The sequence below is a fragment of the Fusarium redolens genome (assembly GCF_020744475.1).
Source record: "Fusarium redolens strain MPI-CAGE-AT-0023 chromosome Unknown BKA55scaffold_21, whole genome shotgun sequence".
NCBI classification, from domain to species: Eukaryota; Fungi; Ascomycota; class Sordariomycetes; order Hypocreales; family Nectriaceae; genus Fusarium; species Fusarium redolens.
Genome location: NW_025763684.1, coordinates 731,381 through 748,598, shown reverse-complemented (window position 1 = coordinate 748,598; position 17,218 = coordinate 731,381). Strand labels below are relative to the sequence as shown.

General features: G+C 47.0%; 7 protein-coding genes across 7 annotated transcripts; 5 read left to right on the top strand and 2 right to left on the bottom strand.

The window, feature by feature from the left end:
- The first annotated feature begins 1,441 nt into the window (after positions 1-1,441).
- Positions 1,442-2,374, top strand: BKA55DRAFT_582701 (uncharacterized protein). The gene has a single exon (XM_046194140.1). It carries the CDS (start codon positions 1,763-1,765, stop codon positions 2,186-2,188), a length of 426 nt encoding a protein of 141 aa, XP_046043514.1. The 5' UTR covers positions 1,442-1,762; the 3' UTR covers positions 2,189-2,374.
- An 887-nt stretch (positions 2,375-3,261) lies between these two features.
- BKA55DRAFT_582700 (uncharacterized protein) lies at positions 3,262-4,695 on the bottom strand. The gene has a single exon (XM_046194139.1). The coding sequence runs from the start codon at positions 4,667-4,669 to the stop codon at positions 3,608-3,610; it is 1,062 nt and encodes a 353-aa protein (XP_046043513.1). The 5' UTR covers positions 4,670-4,695; the 3' UTR covers positions 3,262-3,607.
- A 2,307-nt stretch (positions 4,696-7,002) lies between these two features.
- Positions 7,003-7,481, top strand: BKA55DRAFT_582699 (uncharacterized protein). Its single transcript, XM_046194138.1, has one exon. The coding sequence runs from the start codon at positions 7,104-7,106 to the stop codon at positions 7,446-7,448; it is 345 nt and encodes a 114-aa protein (XP_046043512.1). The 5' UTR covers positions 7,003-7,103; the 3' UTR covers positions 7,449-7,481.
- A 114-nt stretch (positions 7,482-7,595) lies between these two features.
- BKA55DRAFT_696320 (uncharacterized protein) lies at positions 7,596-7,907 on the top strand (the record flags this gene model as incomplete). Its single annotated transcript, XM_046200247.1, has 1 exon — positions 7,596-7,907. One exon carries the CDS (start codon positions 7,596-7,598, stop codon positions 7,905-7,907), a length of 312 nt encoding a protein of 103 aa, XP_046043511.1.
- A 4,773-nt stretch (positions 7,908-12,680) lies between these two features.
- Positions 12,681-13,784, top strand: BKA55DRAFT_582691 (uncharacterized protein). The gene has a single exon (XM_046194137.1). The coding sequence runs from the start codon at positions 12,773-12,775 to the stop codon at positions 13,688-13,690; it is 918 nt and encodes a 305-aa protein (XP_046043510.1). The 5' UTR covers positions 12,681-12,772; the 3' UTR covers positions 13,691-13,784.
- Positions 13,785-14,086: 302 nt separating this feature from the next.
- Positions 14,087-15,208, bottom strand: BKA55DRAFT_582690 (uncharacterized protein). The gene has a single exon (XM_046194136.1). The coding sequence runs from the start codon at positions 15,116-15,118 to the stop codon at positions 14,411-14,413; it is 708 nt and encodes a 235-aa protein (XP_046043509.1). The 5' UTR covers positions 15,119-15,208; the 3' UTR covers positions 14,087-14,410.
- Positions 15,209-15,634: 426 nt separating this feature from the next.
- Positions 15,635-16,308, top strand: BKA55DRAFT_199486 (uncharacterized protein). Its single transcript, XM_046185107.1, has 2 exons — positions 15,635-15,670; positions 15,720-16,308. Exon 2 carries the CDS (start codon positions 15,756-15,758, stop codon positions 16,068-16,070), a length of 315 nt encoding a protein of 104 aa, XP_046043508.1. The 5' UTR covers positions 15,635-15,670; positions 15,720-15,755; the 3' UTR covers positions 16,071-16,308.
- The last annotated feature ends 910 nt before the right edge of the window (positions 16,309-17,218 follow it).

Genomic DNA, 17,218 nt, shown 5'->3' with positions numbered 1-17,218 from the left:
TTGAGGATCTCTGTAATAACGTCAGCACCCTTCTCAAGTTCTTCTCACGGTCTAAATTACAATTGCAAAGATTGAGAATGTGCCAACGCACAAGGTGGAACGGAGTAACTCGCGCGCTGATCAGAAGGTACCGGTAAATCGTTAGCTGTGACTGAGAAATCGATATACTAACTCGCTCGTTCCGAATAGTATAATTGCACGCTGGGGTTCTCAGTACAATTCTTTCGTCTCCCTCCTCCGTTCTCGAGACCCTGCCAGAGACTGGTCTATTCGAAAAGATGTACGGGATGAGCTGCGATCTCAAGATTGCCCCGTTCTCCTACCCGAAGCGGTTCGAATCATCAAAGACAACAGCTTCTAGCTAAAACTAGAGGCTGCGATCGCTGTGCTAAAACCCGTGAACGAATTTCAACACGCTTCCGAGGCTGATGGGGCGGGAATCGCACACGTTATAAATCGCTGGCTGCAAATCAAAAGCAGATGGTCTGAGATGGGAGAGGCTGATCAGTTTCCTGATATTCCGTGGGACGACATTGACGCTATATTCAAAGCCCGGCTCGATAAGCAAACGTACGATATACATTGGATCGCCGATGCCCTCCGGCCTGATACAACAGGTCCAAATTCGAAACTGCCGCCTAGCGTCTTTGCGCGCGTACAAGAGTATTTGCAGAAACAGCTGAAAAACGACGACGAATATCACCGTGCCCTTTCCGAATTCACACACTTCCGAATGCGTACAGGCGGCCCAGACGGCTTGTTTAATAAGCACAGCGCTGTATACGATGATGGCTTCAAGCCAGCAATGGCGTGGCAGTGCCTCCTCAACCAGGGCTCGATTCTGGCTAGGGTAGCCGTGAAGGTAATGAACACGCTTGCGCCCTCAGAACGAAGTTTCTCTGCTATTAGTTTCATACACACGAAAGCTCGAAATCGCCTTACGCCCATGCACGCTGACATGCAGGCCTTCATTTTTATGAACGACCGCGTATTAGATCGCCTTAAGGATCAGAAGTACGCCCATAAAAAGCGCTGGGCGGATCTTGAGGAGAAGGACTGGCTAGAACTCGAAGATTCATATCTCGAGTTATTTGTGAATGCGCAGGGCAAGAAGGTCTGGATGGATGGTGTGATGGCCTCCACCAGTGGAGATTTTGAGTGGGAGGGTGTATTACAGTCGACGGGTGATATATTGGGGGTTGGCACTGAGGTGGAATCAGAGGTTTGAGGCCAGAATGGCAGAAGACGAGGACCGTGAGAAGCCTGCTAAGTTACCAGTATTACCTAAAAAGGAAGGGGGAAATTTGTATGGTACATATTTGTACGTACAATAAAGTTGTACGTACGTACAGCGGCTAAAATACAGTACGTACGTACGTACGTGTACAAGAAATTGCATCACTACAATGGAGACGATTTAATTCCACCAACACTCACGGTCACTGCCCCGCCCGGCTGGTGGGGCCGCTCCACCAACCACGGCGAAAAGTGGCTTTTCGTCAATGGGATTGGTGGAGAGTACTTCTGGCTTCAGTTGTACTGCGAAAAGCTGCGGGACACATATCGAAGGAACATTCAAGGCGTTTTCAACAGGAGCGACGGTCTCCTCTGGGACCTGGTCGAATGTGCGGGGGAGAGGAATATAAACGGGGAACCAAACCCTCTCATTCAAAGGACACAGAGCAGCATAGCGGCCCAGAAAATTCTGAAGCGTGAATTGTCCGTCGCGCTTCAGGACAGGGGGTCCGACGGCTTCGTCGTGATGATCGCCTACTCTCAGGGCTGCCTCTTGTTGAGGCAGGTGTTGCAAGAATTCGTGAAGGGGGGCTGCTATCGGGAAGCGATGGCGGATCGACTGAGAGTCTTCACGTTCGGGAATCCGAGCATCGACTGGATGGGCACGGACGCCCAGGCAAACGAGACCCCTCTCTGTGAGCGCGTCAACTACACTGAGCATTCTGCGAATGAGCGGGATTTCGTAGCAGCGCTCGGGGTGCTGAGGACTAACCAGGAAGAAGCCCTACGTAAGGCTGGCTACATACACGAAAGATCGTCTGTCTTCATCAACCATGGCGAAGACTGGGTCGGTCACCTGTTCGGGACCCAGTACAGCCTCAGAATGGAAGACTATGAGTATGGGGAATGTTCCAGGTTGCTCGCATGTGCTGGCGGACGAGAAATGGGGTGATAAACCGTTGACCTGTACAGGAAGTGTCGTGAAGGGTGGTAAATGGAAGAAGTGATAAAGTTAAATCAGTTGAGCAAAGTATGGCTGGGTTCTGCCTGTGTCGCATGGGACTTGGTCAATCGACCTTGCATTATCAAGAGCTATCGTTTTGGACTCGGTGTATAGCGGCCAAAATTCAATCTCCTTGCTGCCGGCTTCAACGTCTAGACCCTCAAACAGGTGCTGTAGTCGTTCCAATGGCTTTCCTTAACGCAGGGTGAGTCAGGGTGTGCGAATCCATTCTATAACTTACACCATGTTGTAGGCGCTAAACAAAACGATCGGGTCAGCCAAAATTACCCTTTTGAATTTCGCGGTCATTAAGCTAGCCTCTTCGGCTCTTAGCGTAAAATCCATCTAGCCAACCAGATTTTAGCGGTCACGCACTAACTTCGTTCGAATTTCGCGGTCATCATACTAACCTAATCAGGATTTAACGGTCAATTCAGGGGCATCTCATTCCCTAATCAAGCATGTAGACAAGAAATGCGCCGCATTTCCACTTCTGCACCAATCAGAACCTCCATATTCTTACCCCGAATTTCTCCTCTGGAAATGCGCCGCATTTCCATCTAGGCCCGTAAACCAAGAACACGAAACGCGCCGCGTTTCTTCCACGAAGGCCCGTGCCAACCATGTAGAAGACCGCGCTCTTGGACTTCACAGCGTGTAGTAATTTCCGTTGTGTCAATGAGGAGGAAGGGAGCAGCGATTAAGCTCTTTCTTTGTTCTTGGCTAAATGTGACTTCATAGAGGGTATTCGACCCTCTTGGTGCCTTCGCAACTTTATTAATATGACAGGCCTCGCGACGTACACGGAGCCTATTGTCACGTTGCGGCCAAGTCCGCTTCAAAAGCTCGAGAACCTCGACTTATACTATAATTCACCAGAGCCAGCAATAATTTGCATCAAATGCGGCTTCGCCATTAACCCTACGCGCGCGCCGCGGCACCCAGGCGACAAGCATCATCTACCTAAGTCTGCCCGCCGTGGTTTGAATCCTAGTAGCTAATGACTAAATCAACTCTACTAGAGTTGATTTTACTGACCCACTTTAAGCCTAGTAGAGTTGATTAATGCCAGGGTGTAGAGTTGATTTTGCATTATTCCATATACAGAAATCATTAAGCTGATCGAAACCGGGGTTAGCGCAGAACCCGACAGGACGCGTCGCGTAAATTACCAACTATGGCCCGTTACGAGTGTCGAAAATCCATGTCAATTTCTAGAGCCTTGATTGGTCTAAAAGTCGTAATGGGCCCCGTTACCAACTGGAATCCATGAGTAGAAGAAAATCCCCTCTCTTTTATCTCATAAGCTATATCTTTAGTTAGAATGAAAACCACACTCGTTGCCTGCCAAAGGCAGAGGCCATCACATCAGTTCCTGACCAATCGGGTCAACTCTCGCTGCACATCCTTAAACGATCTCACGGTATCAACTACACTTTCCTCCAATGTCCTGTACCTCAATCCCAACTCCTCCGTCGCCCGACTATTGTTAAACCCATAAACACCCTCCTTCGGGTACCCACCAGCCTCTCCCTCGCAGCTCGGCAGCGCATCTTGATACTCCGGGAACCACCTTCCAATGATCTTACAGATGTCTTGGTTGGTGAAGTATCCCTCTGTCAAAAGGTACCTTCTGTTCCCTCGCGCGGTAAGCTGAGCTTCCATGGCTTTCACGTGCGCCACAGCCAAATCCCGCACGTCGATCCAGAGGAAGAAAGACAAGCCTGTGTCTGGAATCTGCGATTTGTAGGCCCCCGAGATGAAGTTATAGATGCGCTGACTTGATATATTTATCTCGCCCAGACAAGAGAGAGGTTGAATGACGGGACCAAACGCTAGCGTTGGGCAGATTGTTGTGAGGGAGAAAGCGGGCTTCCGAGTATCCATCAAGTCCCAGGCAGCTCGCTCGGTGAAGAGCTTACTGGCCCGGTACCCGTTCAATGTATTTTGAAAGGCGTCATCCATGGTAAGCGGGTTCCAGTCTGACTCGGTGTACGTGTGCTGTGGAATAGTGTTGGGCTTGTAGCTGTTCAGGATTGCAGCAAAGGAGGAGGTGAGGATCACGGTTTTGACTGATGGGGCGTGGTCGCAAACCGCTGTTAGTAAGGATGTGGTGCCGACAATGGACGGGTCCAGCAATTCTCGCTTGATGTCAGTCGCCGAATAATAGAAAGGTGAGGCGACATGCATGACGACGTCCAAGCTTGTGCTTGATTGAAGGCATTCATCGAAGGCTCCATGTGCGGTGAAGTCGGGGATGACACAAACGGCGATTTCGGCTTTAGTAGTATTTTTGTATCGTGCGAGTACTTGGTCACCTTTCTCCTTGCTGCGAACCGTAATCGTTATGGAATGTCCATTACTCAGGAGGGCATCAAGAATGTGGCTGGCAACAAAGCCATTGCCACCCGTGAGGAGGACGCGAACCATTTTTCTGACACGTGAATCGGGTTAGACTTTCAGAACGAGATCCTATCGTCTCCTGGACAAGCACATCATTTTATATGGACACACGTGGAGCTATCACAGGGCACGTGGGTGGTACTATCTGGTATTGCTCTTGATATGACCAATCAGAGTTCGAGATGTAAAGTTCCGTGCATACTTCTGGTCAGTCGTGGGCGGGGTAATAGCGCCTCGATAGGCCAATTTTTACAGCCTAAGGGTGCAGAGTTTGGCATTCGAGTACCTGCCGAAGATGGGATACGTGACGACGAAGACGGTATGACTCATCTTGCCGATATCGTAAGCAAATTATGTGACGGTTGTGGTTTCCAAGGGATAAACTAGTCCGTTCTAGGTTTATGTTGGCAGATAACGTAGGGCGTGATGCTGAGCGGTGCGAAGTGTCACGTCTCTTAATGATCAAGTAATGCGTGTTAGGCTTATTGATGTAAAGAAGTCTTATTGATAGCTGGTGAGCTAAGATCTATGAAAGTGCTAATGAATGTGTTCTATATACTAATGTCGTAGAGTGAGGGACGACGGTATGTAGGGACGCAGCGTTCCAGGGACGACGGCGTTCTGGTGTTGGTCGTCCTTACATGAACCGTGTCATGATTGGTGAGGAGGAAAGTGAAATTGTGGGGTACACGTGACGTAACCGCGGGGGTCGTAACACGTTAAGCCTTTAACAACTTACGGGCTTTAACTCCTGCGGATCGGACGGAATTTACACCGTAGATAAGTCTGGGGTGCCTACTGTACCAATTACCACTGGTAATGGCACCCAATACCATTTTTTGCAGCCCGTATACCTCCCTCCTTTGGTTTTTCTAAGGGATTTGGGTCTAAGTCGGAATATAAAAAATATTTAGCCTATGCGCCTTCTCATTTTAGGGTTAGGGTTAGGATAGGGTTAGTATTCACTATCTAAGCTATCTTTGCCCAGTTGCTTTGCTCTAGCTACAGACTAGCAAGTAAGAGTGAGTGGAGAGGTCTACAGATATAAGGAAAGATAGAAAAGAGAGATATAAGGAAAGATAGAAAAGAGAGATATAAGGAAAGATAGAAAAGAGAGATGATAAGAGGCCTATAGGAAAAGGAGGAAAAAGAGGGATAGCTATAAGGTAAAAAGAGTAAGAAAATAAGCTATAGGGTAGGAAAAGAAGGTAATAAGAAATAGGAAAAAATAAAAAATAGAAATAAGAAAAGGTAGAGAAGGTAGGTAGGGGTTATAGAAGCCTTAGGGAGACCTTCTAGAGAGGTTCCAAGGGTTACAGCTAGGTCAGCCCGTAGGCTAGATGCCTTATCCACTAGATGTTCCTTCTGGACTTCTAGAGTAGGCTGGCTAGCTAGGGCTCTATAGAAGGCTCTTACAGTGGCATCATGCCTTGCAATCCACCTTCTATTAGCACCCTTACAGGTATCCTATTCCTGTATTCCGTTCATCCCTTGCCTAGCCGATGTTCTCTAGATCATTGGTTGCAGGGATTACATCTCCTCAGCCAATCATAATAGCCCAATGCAACACAGCCAATCAGGCACGACCCAGGTCGAGATCATATATTAGCAGCAAAGGATGGGAATATGTAGCTGTAATGCGGAGCCTTATAACCTGGGAGAAATAAAACTCTAATTTATGCGGTTATAGATATACCGTGAAAGGAAGGAAAAGGCTTTTCTTCTGTTTCTTATATTCATCTCGCTAATTGCGCAAGGATGTCAGCGATGAAGCGCGCCCAAAATTGCATCGAGTGGGCCAGCTACAATGGGTGGGTACGAGAAGAAATAAGCCACCAAGACTCGGGGGCCAGCGACAGTTGATTTGTGCGTAAGCAATCGGTATGAGTCACTAATCAACCTCCTTCTTTCGACCTCGAGCGTCAGACGTCTGCAGTTTGTCACGGAATCTCGGAATTTTGGGGTAACACGGAGATTTTATCTTACCATGTGGTAGGTGAGGGCATTGTCGTGATTCGGCGAGACGATTCTGGCTTAGCGTAACGAAGCGTCCCACATAACCAAAACCTACCCTACATCCTTATTGTCCGTCCCATTTTCAGTAAAAGAGGAAATTCTTTATCTCTCATTGGCTTATACCCCTGCTAGTTCCTCTTTCACTGAAAAAGGGACAGTGTTTTGGAGGTCCCCGCACATTTTTTGATTAAAAGTGCGTGATAAAACTTCCTTATTGGCTATTTTGTTCTTTCGTTGCAACCCTCATAGCTAGCTTTACTTTTATGGCGCAGAGCGATACTACTTCATGGGCGTCTACGCGTAGATCGATATTTTAATCGCGTGTGTTTCGTGACCGCGTTTTAGAGGTATAGATAGCACTTTACTGATCGATGCTTAATCATGTCAATCGTTCATTTTTGCTATGATGCATTGACCTTTCTAGTGACCCTGACCATCTTCAAACATGTGGCCTCCAGAGTTCCGTGAACATCAGCCTGATGATCACGACGTCGAACAGAATGAAACAACTCCATGGTTACAGCATACCGGTTGGCCTCGCTTGTTTCACAACCGACCGCTTGGCATCATCGCGGCCACCGCAAAAAAGCCCAAATCAGCATGGAACGAAGACTATCTATTAGGTCAATGGAACGATACAGCGCTCCGGAGTCTAGCTGCTGTGGAAGCCCAGCTACGAATCATACTCCGTGGTGTTGACCTCATGGTAGATCGAGCCACGTTCACGCTAGCCCAGACTTCATACCGATCTCGATGCTGGTTGAATACATACTGGAAAGATAACTTTTGACCCCACGAGTTTAAAATTGTGAAGTGCTTGAAAAGATATGTTGACATATGGAAAAGGTTCATTTGTTATGTGTTTAGGGTTCAGCATTTTAAATCATATCAACAGCAAGACATCTACAACTTATGACTGGGACGCGACGAAACCATCATGATGCGTCATATACTATATCTGGTTACTCTTCTACAGCGCGATGCAACGAACTATGATTGGAATCCGGACGAAGGATGTGAGGGAGATGGAGATGAGCCTAGCGACTGTGATGATGAAGTTGAAGATGAAGAGGAAGACGATCATGGAACTGATGAGGATTATATCAACGAGTACGACCGAGTCGAGACTGAGATTCATTCCAACGGAAATGATGAATATCACGATATGAATGATGGCGAGGATGATTTACCTGTAGATCCGACGTTCTCTCACACTTATCTGACGACGACGTCTGTTAGACCGCATTGAACAATCTACTGTACGCAGTCGTGGCGGTAACATGACAGGATACAACAAAACTGGCCCGTGCACGATGACAGTCCTATCCGTGCACACACTCTTATCCCTATAACATGACAGGATACAACGCAACTGGCCCGTGCACGTTGCTGGGTCATCTATATTAGTTATTTCACATAACATAGTTACCCGTTGGCTCGAGCCCGAGGGGGGGCCACTAAGCAAGCTTAGTTGGACACAAAAGTGCGGGACACGCACAAAAGTGAGGGACAACCCCGCTCGGCCGGCTGTCGTGAATTTCATTGATTTTGTATGTAAAATCAACACAAATCTAGACACCAATCAGTGAAAAAGGCAGTAATCTTGTCTAAGTGCATTATGCATACCAATCCAAATATAAGAGCTGCTCAAGCAGTCGTTTCTTCGCGCCAACGACTCCAAAAGAGCCTCTCTCGTGATGCTTCTAATAAGCCGAAGAAGCCTCTTTCAATCCGCGATGCTCAGAGTCAGTATAAAGGCTCTAACAAGTCGTCCATTGCGCGTCTTGTTAAGAAGCTTGAAGATGCTAAAACAACGGATTTTAGCCGCGTTCCTGATGCAAATATGGGCCGGCCGCGACTCCTTTTGGATGATGAAGAAGAGGCTATCGTATGCTTCATTATTTGGATGCAGAAGTCTGGTCTTCCGGCCGCCAAGAACGAGATTGAAGATGCAGCGGATACGATAAGAAGGCGCCGTAATCCTAATGCTCCTCCGGTCTCGCGGATGTGGTATAGGCGCTTCCGGGACGACCATCCCGAGCTTGATATCTCGATTTTGAAGTCGAAAGAAGCGGCTCGCTATGAGTATGAAGAAGCCGGCGTGGAGGAGACGAAGCAGTGGTTCAAACGACTCTCTGAAGTCATCACCAGATACAGAATCGGCGCCTCAGAGTGTTGGAATGCTGATCAAGCCGGAATTAGAGTCGGGATACTGCGAGAGCGGGTGCAGTGCCTTGTTGTACGTACCAAAAAGAAGACTCCAACCGAGGTATTCTCGCCTGAAGATAGGGAGACTTGTACGGTGATCGGTACGGGCAACGCCGCAGGAGCAACTACTCCTCCTTGGCTTATCTTCAAAGCTTTTCCAACGATCGAGTGGGCAGATATTAACGGCGATCCTGATATGCGCTTTGCACAGTCGGAAACAGCGTTCTCTAACGCCGAGATAACGCTTGAGTGGGCGAAGCACTTCAACCGGTGGTCTTGGGGGAAATCTGCTACCGTACAACATCATCAGCTAGAATTTGAAGAGTGGTTTGGGGGTAACGAGCACCTAAAAAGCGATTCCAACCCTCTCACTCCATATGACACGCCTCCGGGCACGGAAGGAAAGTCAGAAGAAGAGCTTGTGTGGCGGTTGCTCGTTATCGACGGCTTCTCCGGTCACGGCTCCTTTGCCTTTCGAGAATACTGTATAAAATTCAATATCCTCGTTGCTTTCCTTCTTCCTCATTCAACTCACATACTTCAACCAATGGATCTCGGCGTTTTTCAGTGGTTAAAGAATGCACACCAAAAAAGGCTGCGAGAGGCTTTACGGAAGGGAAAGTTGACGTTCAACCGGCGTGACTTTGCGGGCTCCTTCAAGGTAGGTGTTAGCAGCTTGCATCTTCTCCAAAATACCCCTCTTTTTACATACTAATCCTCATAATATCAGGAGATCTTCGAAGAAGGCTTCACGGCAGCCCACATCATCACAGGCTTCGAAAAGTTAGGAATTTTCCCGCTGACCGAGGTGCCTGTAGTTAGTTATCTGCTGAAGAAGAAGCTGAAGACTCGTAAGGCCATCGATCCGGCGTTATCCTCACTCCTCCCGGCGGAAAATCGCTTCCCTCTAGCTTCTGACGTGGCGAGCGATGTCCGTAACCGCTATCACGATATTCTAAGCTCCCCAACGCGCCGGGGACTTGAAGCTGTACAGAAAATCGTCAGCGACGCTATTGTGCTTGAGGATATCGTGAGGAAGCACGTTGATGATCGCCGAGAGCGTATTGAGAAGAGATACCACCAGAGAAAGCGCGGAAAGCGAGGAAAACCGGTAGGAGATTATTTTCACAATATAAGCTTGCAAGAGCTTCGTGATCAGCAGGCTGAATTTATTGATGTAGGAGCAAAAGCTGAACAGAAATCTCAGCTTCGGAATCTTCGATCTTTTGCAATCCGGCAGATGGAGGAGATAAAAGCCGAATGGCGGAAGAAGAAGGAAGTTATCGTTGACGGCGTTGAAAAGAAGCTGCGCTTTAAGCAGTGGCTTGAACATACTAAAAGGGATATAGAATATGCATCTCTCGATGCCTCACGAGCTCAGATATCCTATCAATTAAAGGTAAAGGAAGATTTCTATACGATCGATACCCAGCTTGCCCCGGAAGTCCGTGAGGCTATTCACGAGGCCGGCTTCGCAGCAAAACCCCTCTCGGCAGTAGATTTATCAGGGCTTCTCAACAGCGATGATTCCGTTGATTTCCACCTTACACAACCGCCGGCCGATGCCGCGTTTAATGATGAAGATAGCCTCATTGATTTATCTGATGAAGAGGAAGTCGCGATGCCCTCATCGCCGCCTTGCTTACCCGACTACGAGTCTCCCTTTCCAACGGTACCCTCAACACCATGCCCGGCTCAACACCAAGCCCAATTTCGCGATGCCCTCATCAATCTCATTGAGGAAGAAAGAGCTGCTACAGAAGCCAGTCTCAGGCTAGAAGAACAGGAAGGCTCCCAATTTACAAGAGAAAGCGTTCTCAATTAAGCAGATAGCTTGCTGCCACAGCAGCTATTTCCCTTCTTCAGATACAGTCAATAGCAGATATATTATCACGAGAAGCTTCCTTTTCACAATACAGCAATTTCCCCTCCTTTGACGCCTTTATGAATGAGGAAATATTGAAAATGCCGCAAAACACACCAAAAATCAGGCCTTCTGGATGTCCCTCACTTTTGTGCGTGTCCCGCACTTTTGTGCCCAACTAAGCTTGCTTAGTGGCCCCCCCCGGGCTCGAGCCAACGGGTATAGTTTTATTTACCCCCCTTTTCTCTTCCTCTTCTATTTCCCTCTTCTCTTATTTAGCTCTATTAATAATACTATCTAGATCTCGCCAGATCCTACTCCTTACTATTATAATAGAAGCAATACTCAGATCTGGATCCCGCCATACTTATATCCTACTATATTGCTTCTGTCATGCCTACCTCTCTCTACCCTCTTCTTGATACTCTCCAACTCTTCTATGATACGAAGGCTTGTCTCCTGATCTGCACTCAAGAAAGCTGCAAATTTGCACTATCCAATGGCCCTTCACAGGTAGTAGCACATCTCCGCGATAAGCCTAATATCCCCACAGAGGCAAGGAAGGGACTACATCGCCTTCTCAAGTCTCTATCTCCTAAACTTCTTGACCCTACTCTAGAATACTAGATATTAACGGGGCCCGTTACGGGTTTTATGCCAATCAAAACTATTGAATTCGACATGGGCTCCTCAAACTCGTAACGGGCCCCGTTACTGTCCAGGTCGTGTTTACAAAAACGCGGAACGGGGCCCGTTTCATAACACGGTGATCCGTGCCATCCTTGCTGAGTTCATTGCTTGTGGGCAAGAGCCAATCATAGGTAACTAAAATAGTTAGTCGATTTGACTTTAAGTCTAATCTCTCCTTGACTGTCGCGTCTTGTACTTATATTCAATGGTTTAGCAATTGGATTTATAGTATTTCTCTTCTCTGAATATTTCACCTTCTCAGTATGTCTACTTAAGTACCTTTAAAAAACCGCCTTTATTAACAAACCATCACGCCAAGTTAAGTTTTGACGCTCAGGGGACTAGAACTTTACTACAATATTTTATATTAAACTAACTAACCTTAATTGAAAAATATTAAAGAAATATAAAGCTTCTTAGGATTTACTAATTATTATTAATAATTTATTAAAGTTTTTAATAAAATAATAAACCCTCTTATCAAATTGCCTATAATCCGTTGAGAATCCTTCATAGCTTTCCGGGCCTGCCGACAGTCCGGTCGAAGAGCAGGACGAATGGATGGAGGAGGGGCGGAAGCATATTGAGCGTCGCCGCAGCTTTGAAGCACGTGATGGTGTATGTCTTGGTGATTTGAAGCCATTCTTCATGGCGACAAAGCTCCTCACCTAAGAATACGCGAGAAGAGATACAGGCAATCAAGTCCAAGATATCATCCTTAAGAAGCCGGCCCCACCGCCGCCGAGATTGGGTCGCACGGGCTGCGTACGGAGAGTCCGAGAGTCCGAGAGTCCGAGAGCCTGAGAGCCTGAGAGCCTGAGAGCCCGAGCCCCTTCGAGGAGTTCGATGCCTCGCAATAATAAGATGTAGACAACTATCCACACGCAACGGTCTACACGTAACGGTCCACACGCAACTATCCACATATAATTGTCGCACCTCCTTCGAGCTGCTCTACTGTGATAGACTTTGAGCTTAGCGGTTGGGAAAGTCGGCAATATACAGTTTAACAAAATTAGCCGGACCAAGCTGTACTCTATATTTGTTCATTAGCATGACTGTGAGGCTATATGACTGTGTAAGTATGAGTAAAAATACACTAAAGTTCTTCGGACCCCGAGATTTACTCCGTTCCCGGAAAAGCATCGTTGCTCTTATAGAAAGATGTCGGGGCCCCGGAGCTAAGTTGTGTCCGTAGACAGCAGCCCCTTAAATAGACCTCGCAACCGGGACAGGACTCGTCGAGTATAAATAGCTCCCCTTTCTGTTAAGAAGCACTGGGGAAAGCAACTTTAGTTGATGTCTACTTTACTACCTACAGCACTTCATTAAATAAATAAAAAGATTAAATTATGTCTACAACCTCTACGAAACTCCGATTTGACGGGAGGGTGGCGATCGTCACTGGCGGGGCGCAGGGCATGGGAAGGGAGCATTCGATGCTTCTCGGTAGCCGTGGCGCCAAGGTCGTCATTAATGACCTCGACGAGAAAGGCGCTGAAGCGACAGTCAAGGCTATTCAAGCTGCAGGAGGTGAAGCGATCGCTGTCGCCGGGTCTATTTCGGAGCGAATTGTCGTCGAGGCTCTTGTCGATGCTGCGATCAACACCTGGGGTCGGATCGACATCCTGATCAATAATGCGGGTATTGACTTCTCGAAGCCTTTCACTGAGTTCACCGACTCTGACTTCAGTCGCTTCTTGGGCGTTCATGTTTGGGGCACGTGGCTGTTGACGCAGCTGTCGTGGCCGCATATGCAACGCGCAAAGTATGGTCGGGTCCTGATAGTGTGTTCCCATTCTATCTTTGGCATGCCTGGCAACGCAGCCTACACTACAGCCAAGGGAGCGCTCTTTGGATTAGGTCGCACATTGGCACTTGAGGGGGAGAGTGGTGGCATTCATGTCAACCTTCTTGCCCCGGTTGCGGCAACAGCTATGACGAAAGAGATGTTGGGAGGTAACGAATCGATGTTTGAGTGGGCGTCGCAGCAATATCCACCTTCTACTGTGTCTTCAGTGGCATCGTGGCTTGTTCATGAGGACTGTGAAGCTAACGGCGAATTCATTGGTTCCTACGGTCGGGGACTAGGCAAGATTGCACTGACGCATTCTAGAGGCGTGGTGTGTGATGGCCAAGGAGAGTTTACTCCGGAGGTTGTTAGAGATAATTTTGCTAAAGCTTTGGAAATGGAAGGCGCTGTGGTTTTGAGTTCGATGATTGAGGTGCAGAATAGTATAATTAGTCCTGGGGAAAATGTGTCACTGTGAGCTGATGCACAATTTAGAGTAGGGTTCCGTCGAGGTAATTTACCGAATGGTAATTTACCTATCTGACCAAAGTTTTTGACGTCAGAAACTTCTAGGTATTTTACATGTCAAAAACCTCTCATTGGCCGATGTCCATATCATCTCCACTAGTTTTCAAATCGGTCTCTTCCCAACCCCAGCCATCGACAACAACATAGAGTCTTGGAATCAGTGAAGTAAATAGTGCAAAATACGGCACGTAGAAGTCGGCAGGTTGGGACTCCTGTACAGAGTGCGTACAGTAGTAGTAAGACATGTTTTAAGACCTTATTACGTGTTTATGATATATATGGTGTATTTCTATTGCGTGTGAAGCTTCTAGTTTGAGCAGTAAATATTGATTAGTTAGCGTTCATTGACGCAACATCTCATTGATTTTGCTCACACCTTGATAGTCGCCCTCGAGAGTTTCGGCTTTGTCTTCATCAACCCAGCCCGGGGTGTAACTACCACCGAAATCAATAATCCACGCATTTTCGTCCTTATCTATGAGAACATTATCTGACTTAGCATCGCCCCAGACAATTCCTTCTTCGTGCAACCAGTGGACTGATCTATTAATTTGCGATAGCCAGCGTTCCCTCAAGGTACCTGGGCTTTTCGCTGCTCTGGCCTTCGATAATACGCACTCCGCATCTATCCAGGCAAACAACATCCCTAGTAGCTTGTTGTTTTCCCACACTACACCAACCAGTCGACAGATAAATGTGTTGGGTGGGGGGGAAACAGGGCCAGAGTAATCTTCTTCATTGCCTCAAGCTCCTTTTTTGCATGCGATGAACCAAATGACAAGCCGAATTGTTTGAAAAAACAGGTGACTGGCTGTCCCTTTTGATTGAATATAATCGTTCGTTTGGGTGTCTTAATAAGACTGTCTTCGGGGCGATCGTAGCATAACTGCACGTTGGACGGTGCATAAGATCGAGTCCACTGATCAAGTTCGCGTAGGAAGTCATCATCTACCTCGATAATGGAATTAATCCAACCGTGCCCTTCGAAGTCGACTACTTCAGGCTTCAACTCATCATCCACAGCAAGAAGTTGAATGTTGTATGTTTTGGAAGGAAATAGATAATGCGCCAAGGTCGGATTCACAACAGCGTCCATGCCCGAAGACTGTACCAGCTGAGTGATCAACGGCGCAAAGGATTGAGACAGCCAGTCGTAGGCATCTTCGTCATAAAAATCATCGATCTCCTGTTCACCAGTTCGCAGAATCTGGAGACATTTGAGATATTGTCCAAGAACAGTAGGAGAATCAATGAATTTGTCGGGGTTAATATGACAATAGAACACCTGTCCTAAGGTTGAACGAAAGATCAGATTACAATCTGTCTCGGTCTCATGCACTTCCCAGCGCGTAAAATCAAAGTTTGCGTTTGATTTCATCCTTGTAAGATTTATTTTTTGTGGTACGAAAGTAATGAGAAAAACTTTGCCTTGCGTCCGACGGAAGGAAAAGTAAGGTTTGAAGGGAGGTTTGAGGACAAAACGAAAATAAAGTGCGAGCGTGAGATTACTATTTAAGGAGTGTGAAACCTGATAATTAAGGCCATAATCGACCAAGCTCCGTTTGGCCAAGCGCCACAAAATTGGCGAGGTTTCAATAGCCGCTACAAGTACACCAGTTTTACTTAACGAGCGCTTAAGATGAAGAGACTCGAATCCTATAGGGACAGATAAGTGAGAGTAAGCAGCCAAGCAATTTCTGGCCGCATTGGCGCCGGCCCCTAGAAGCTAGCAGATGTCGATACATGATCGGCGTTTCGCCCTCAAATCACACTCATGTCTGTCAATGTGATGGGGCGCGAAGATAAGCCAGAGCGCTTCTTCGAGCAATTGTGCCAGGTGGGCTGAAAGCATATAAGAGAGATGAATCCGATCGTGATACAGATACAAGTGAAAAGCAAATAACACCTTCTAGCCGTTCTCTATTTATTTGTAAGTCTCCAATAAATATAGTTAATACACACTCGTACTCATTTTTAAGCACAGTCAGGACTCGAGCATCAGGTGTCAAACATGGATGTACAAGTTGGTTTGTGGTCACCAACAAGGAGAAAAGTGGTACAACCCTGAACAAGCAGAAGATTGTCCCTATGCTGTTGCGGCAAATCGGCGCCATAAACGAACCGGAGCTCTCCTGCGTTGCACCCCCTCTTCAACACAAACAATTTCTGCTCAGGGTATATGTGATAGACCGGAGTGTTATGTCAGAATTTACCTTGATCCTAACGGATGGTGGTGCTACTGCTGTGGGTACACAAATGAACCTAGGCGGGATAAATGCAGGGGCTATGTCTTGGGCCAGGAACGTTGTCGGCACAAACCGTGTAAGTAGTGCCTACCATATGACCCTGCTCAACGCTGAACCTTTTCTATTTGACATATTTCAGGTATTATACAGTTGAGTTCATGAGATCAATAAATGATGATCTCTAAGGTTAGCTTCCTCGCTACCATTCTTGGCTACATGGGTGTCGAACTTTGCTTTTGCGAGAATTAGGTGCAAAGTTAGGGTATTTCTCAAAAATATGCTTTTCTGCTGCCCTGGTGGCTTTTCCAGTGACCTGTCTATAACGGTCGGCTATCTCGTTGTAGCTGATCTCGGTGATGAAAGGATGAAAGGAGTTTTGTTATCCAAACTCAACCATGAATAGTCCCCATGTCGCCGAATCATAATAGCGTTTACCTTTGTTATCTGCAAATGAGCGATTGTAATATAGCATTCTCAACTTATCGTCTCCCACCGGCTCCCTTCCGAATAGCTCTCCATAGAGCTACGAGACAACAAAAATGGAGAATCAATTAGATGCTTCATAGATAATCTTGACTCGATATTGGCCCAGCTGAGCAACTATCAAGATTATCCATAGCATTTCCTAGGTTGCTTGTTGAATCGACGCTGCCGCGAACGACAAGAAAACATTTTTGTGAAGCTGGGAGCACTAGCCATGTTAGGAAATGTAACGCTTGATCGAGATTCACTCTACCATGCACAACCACCCTTTCGCCACGCAAAAAAAAAAGGAGCACCACCAAAAATCAACAACTTTACTTACACAGAACTTGGCCAAAATGATAGATATGCGCAAAATTATTCAACTTATAAATAATAATTGCACATATCTATTGAATCCTAGGTCTTTTGATAAGCCGCCCTGATCGCGTGGTTGGTTGACGGGGTATGGTTTCCTCTCTGACCTCAATGACCGAGACAGCCTCCGATTCTGACTCCGGCTCGCCTGAGCAGCCACCTTCCACCACAACAGGCATATTTTGAGTCTCCTCTTCTGCTATGGCTTCTCCACCAGCTAGAGTCTCCCCAAGAGTCATAAAACGTTTGTTAGGATTCGGCACCGCCTTCCTCTTCTTCCCTCTCTTCAGGCGAGCCAATTCTTCCTCTAGGCTAGCAATCCTCGCAGTATGCGCCGCTACCGTCTGCTGTTGTGCCTCAAAGCCCTTGGCTATTACGTTGTATCGCCTCCG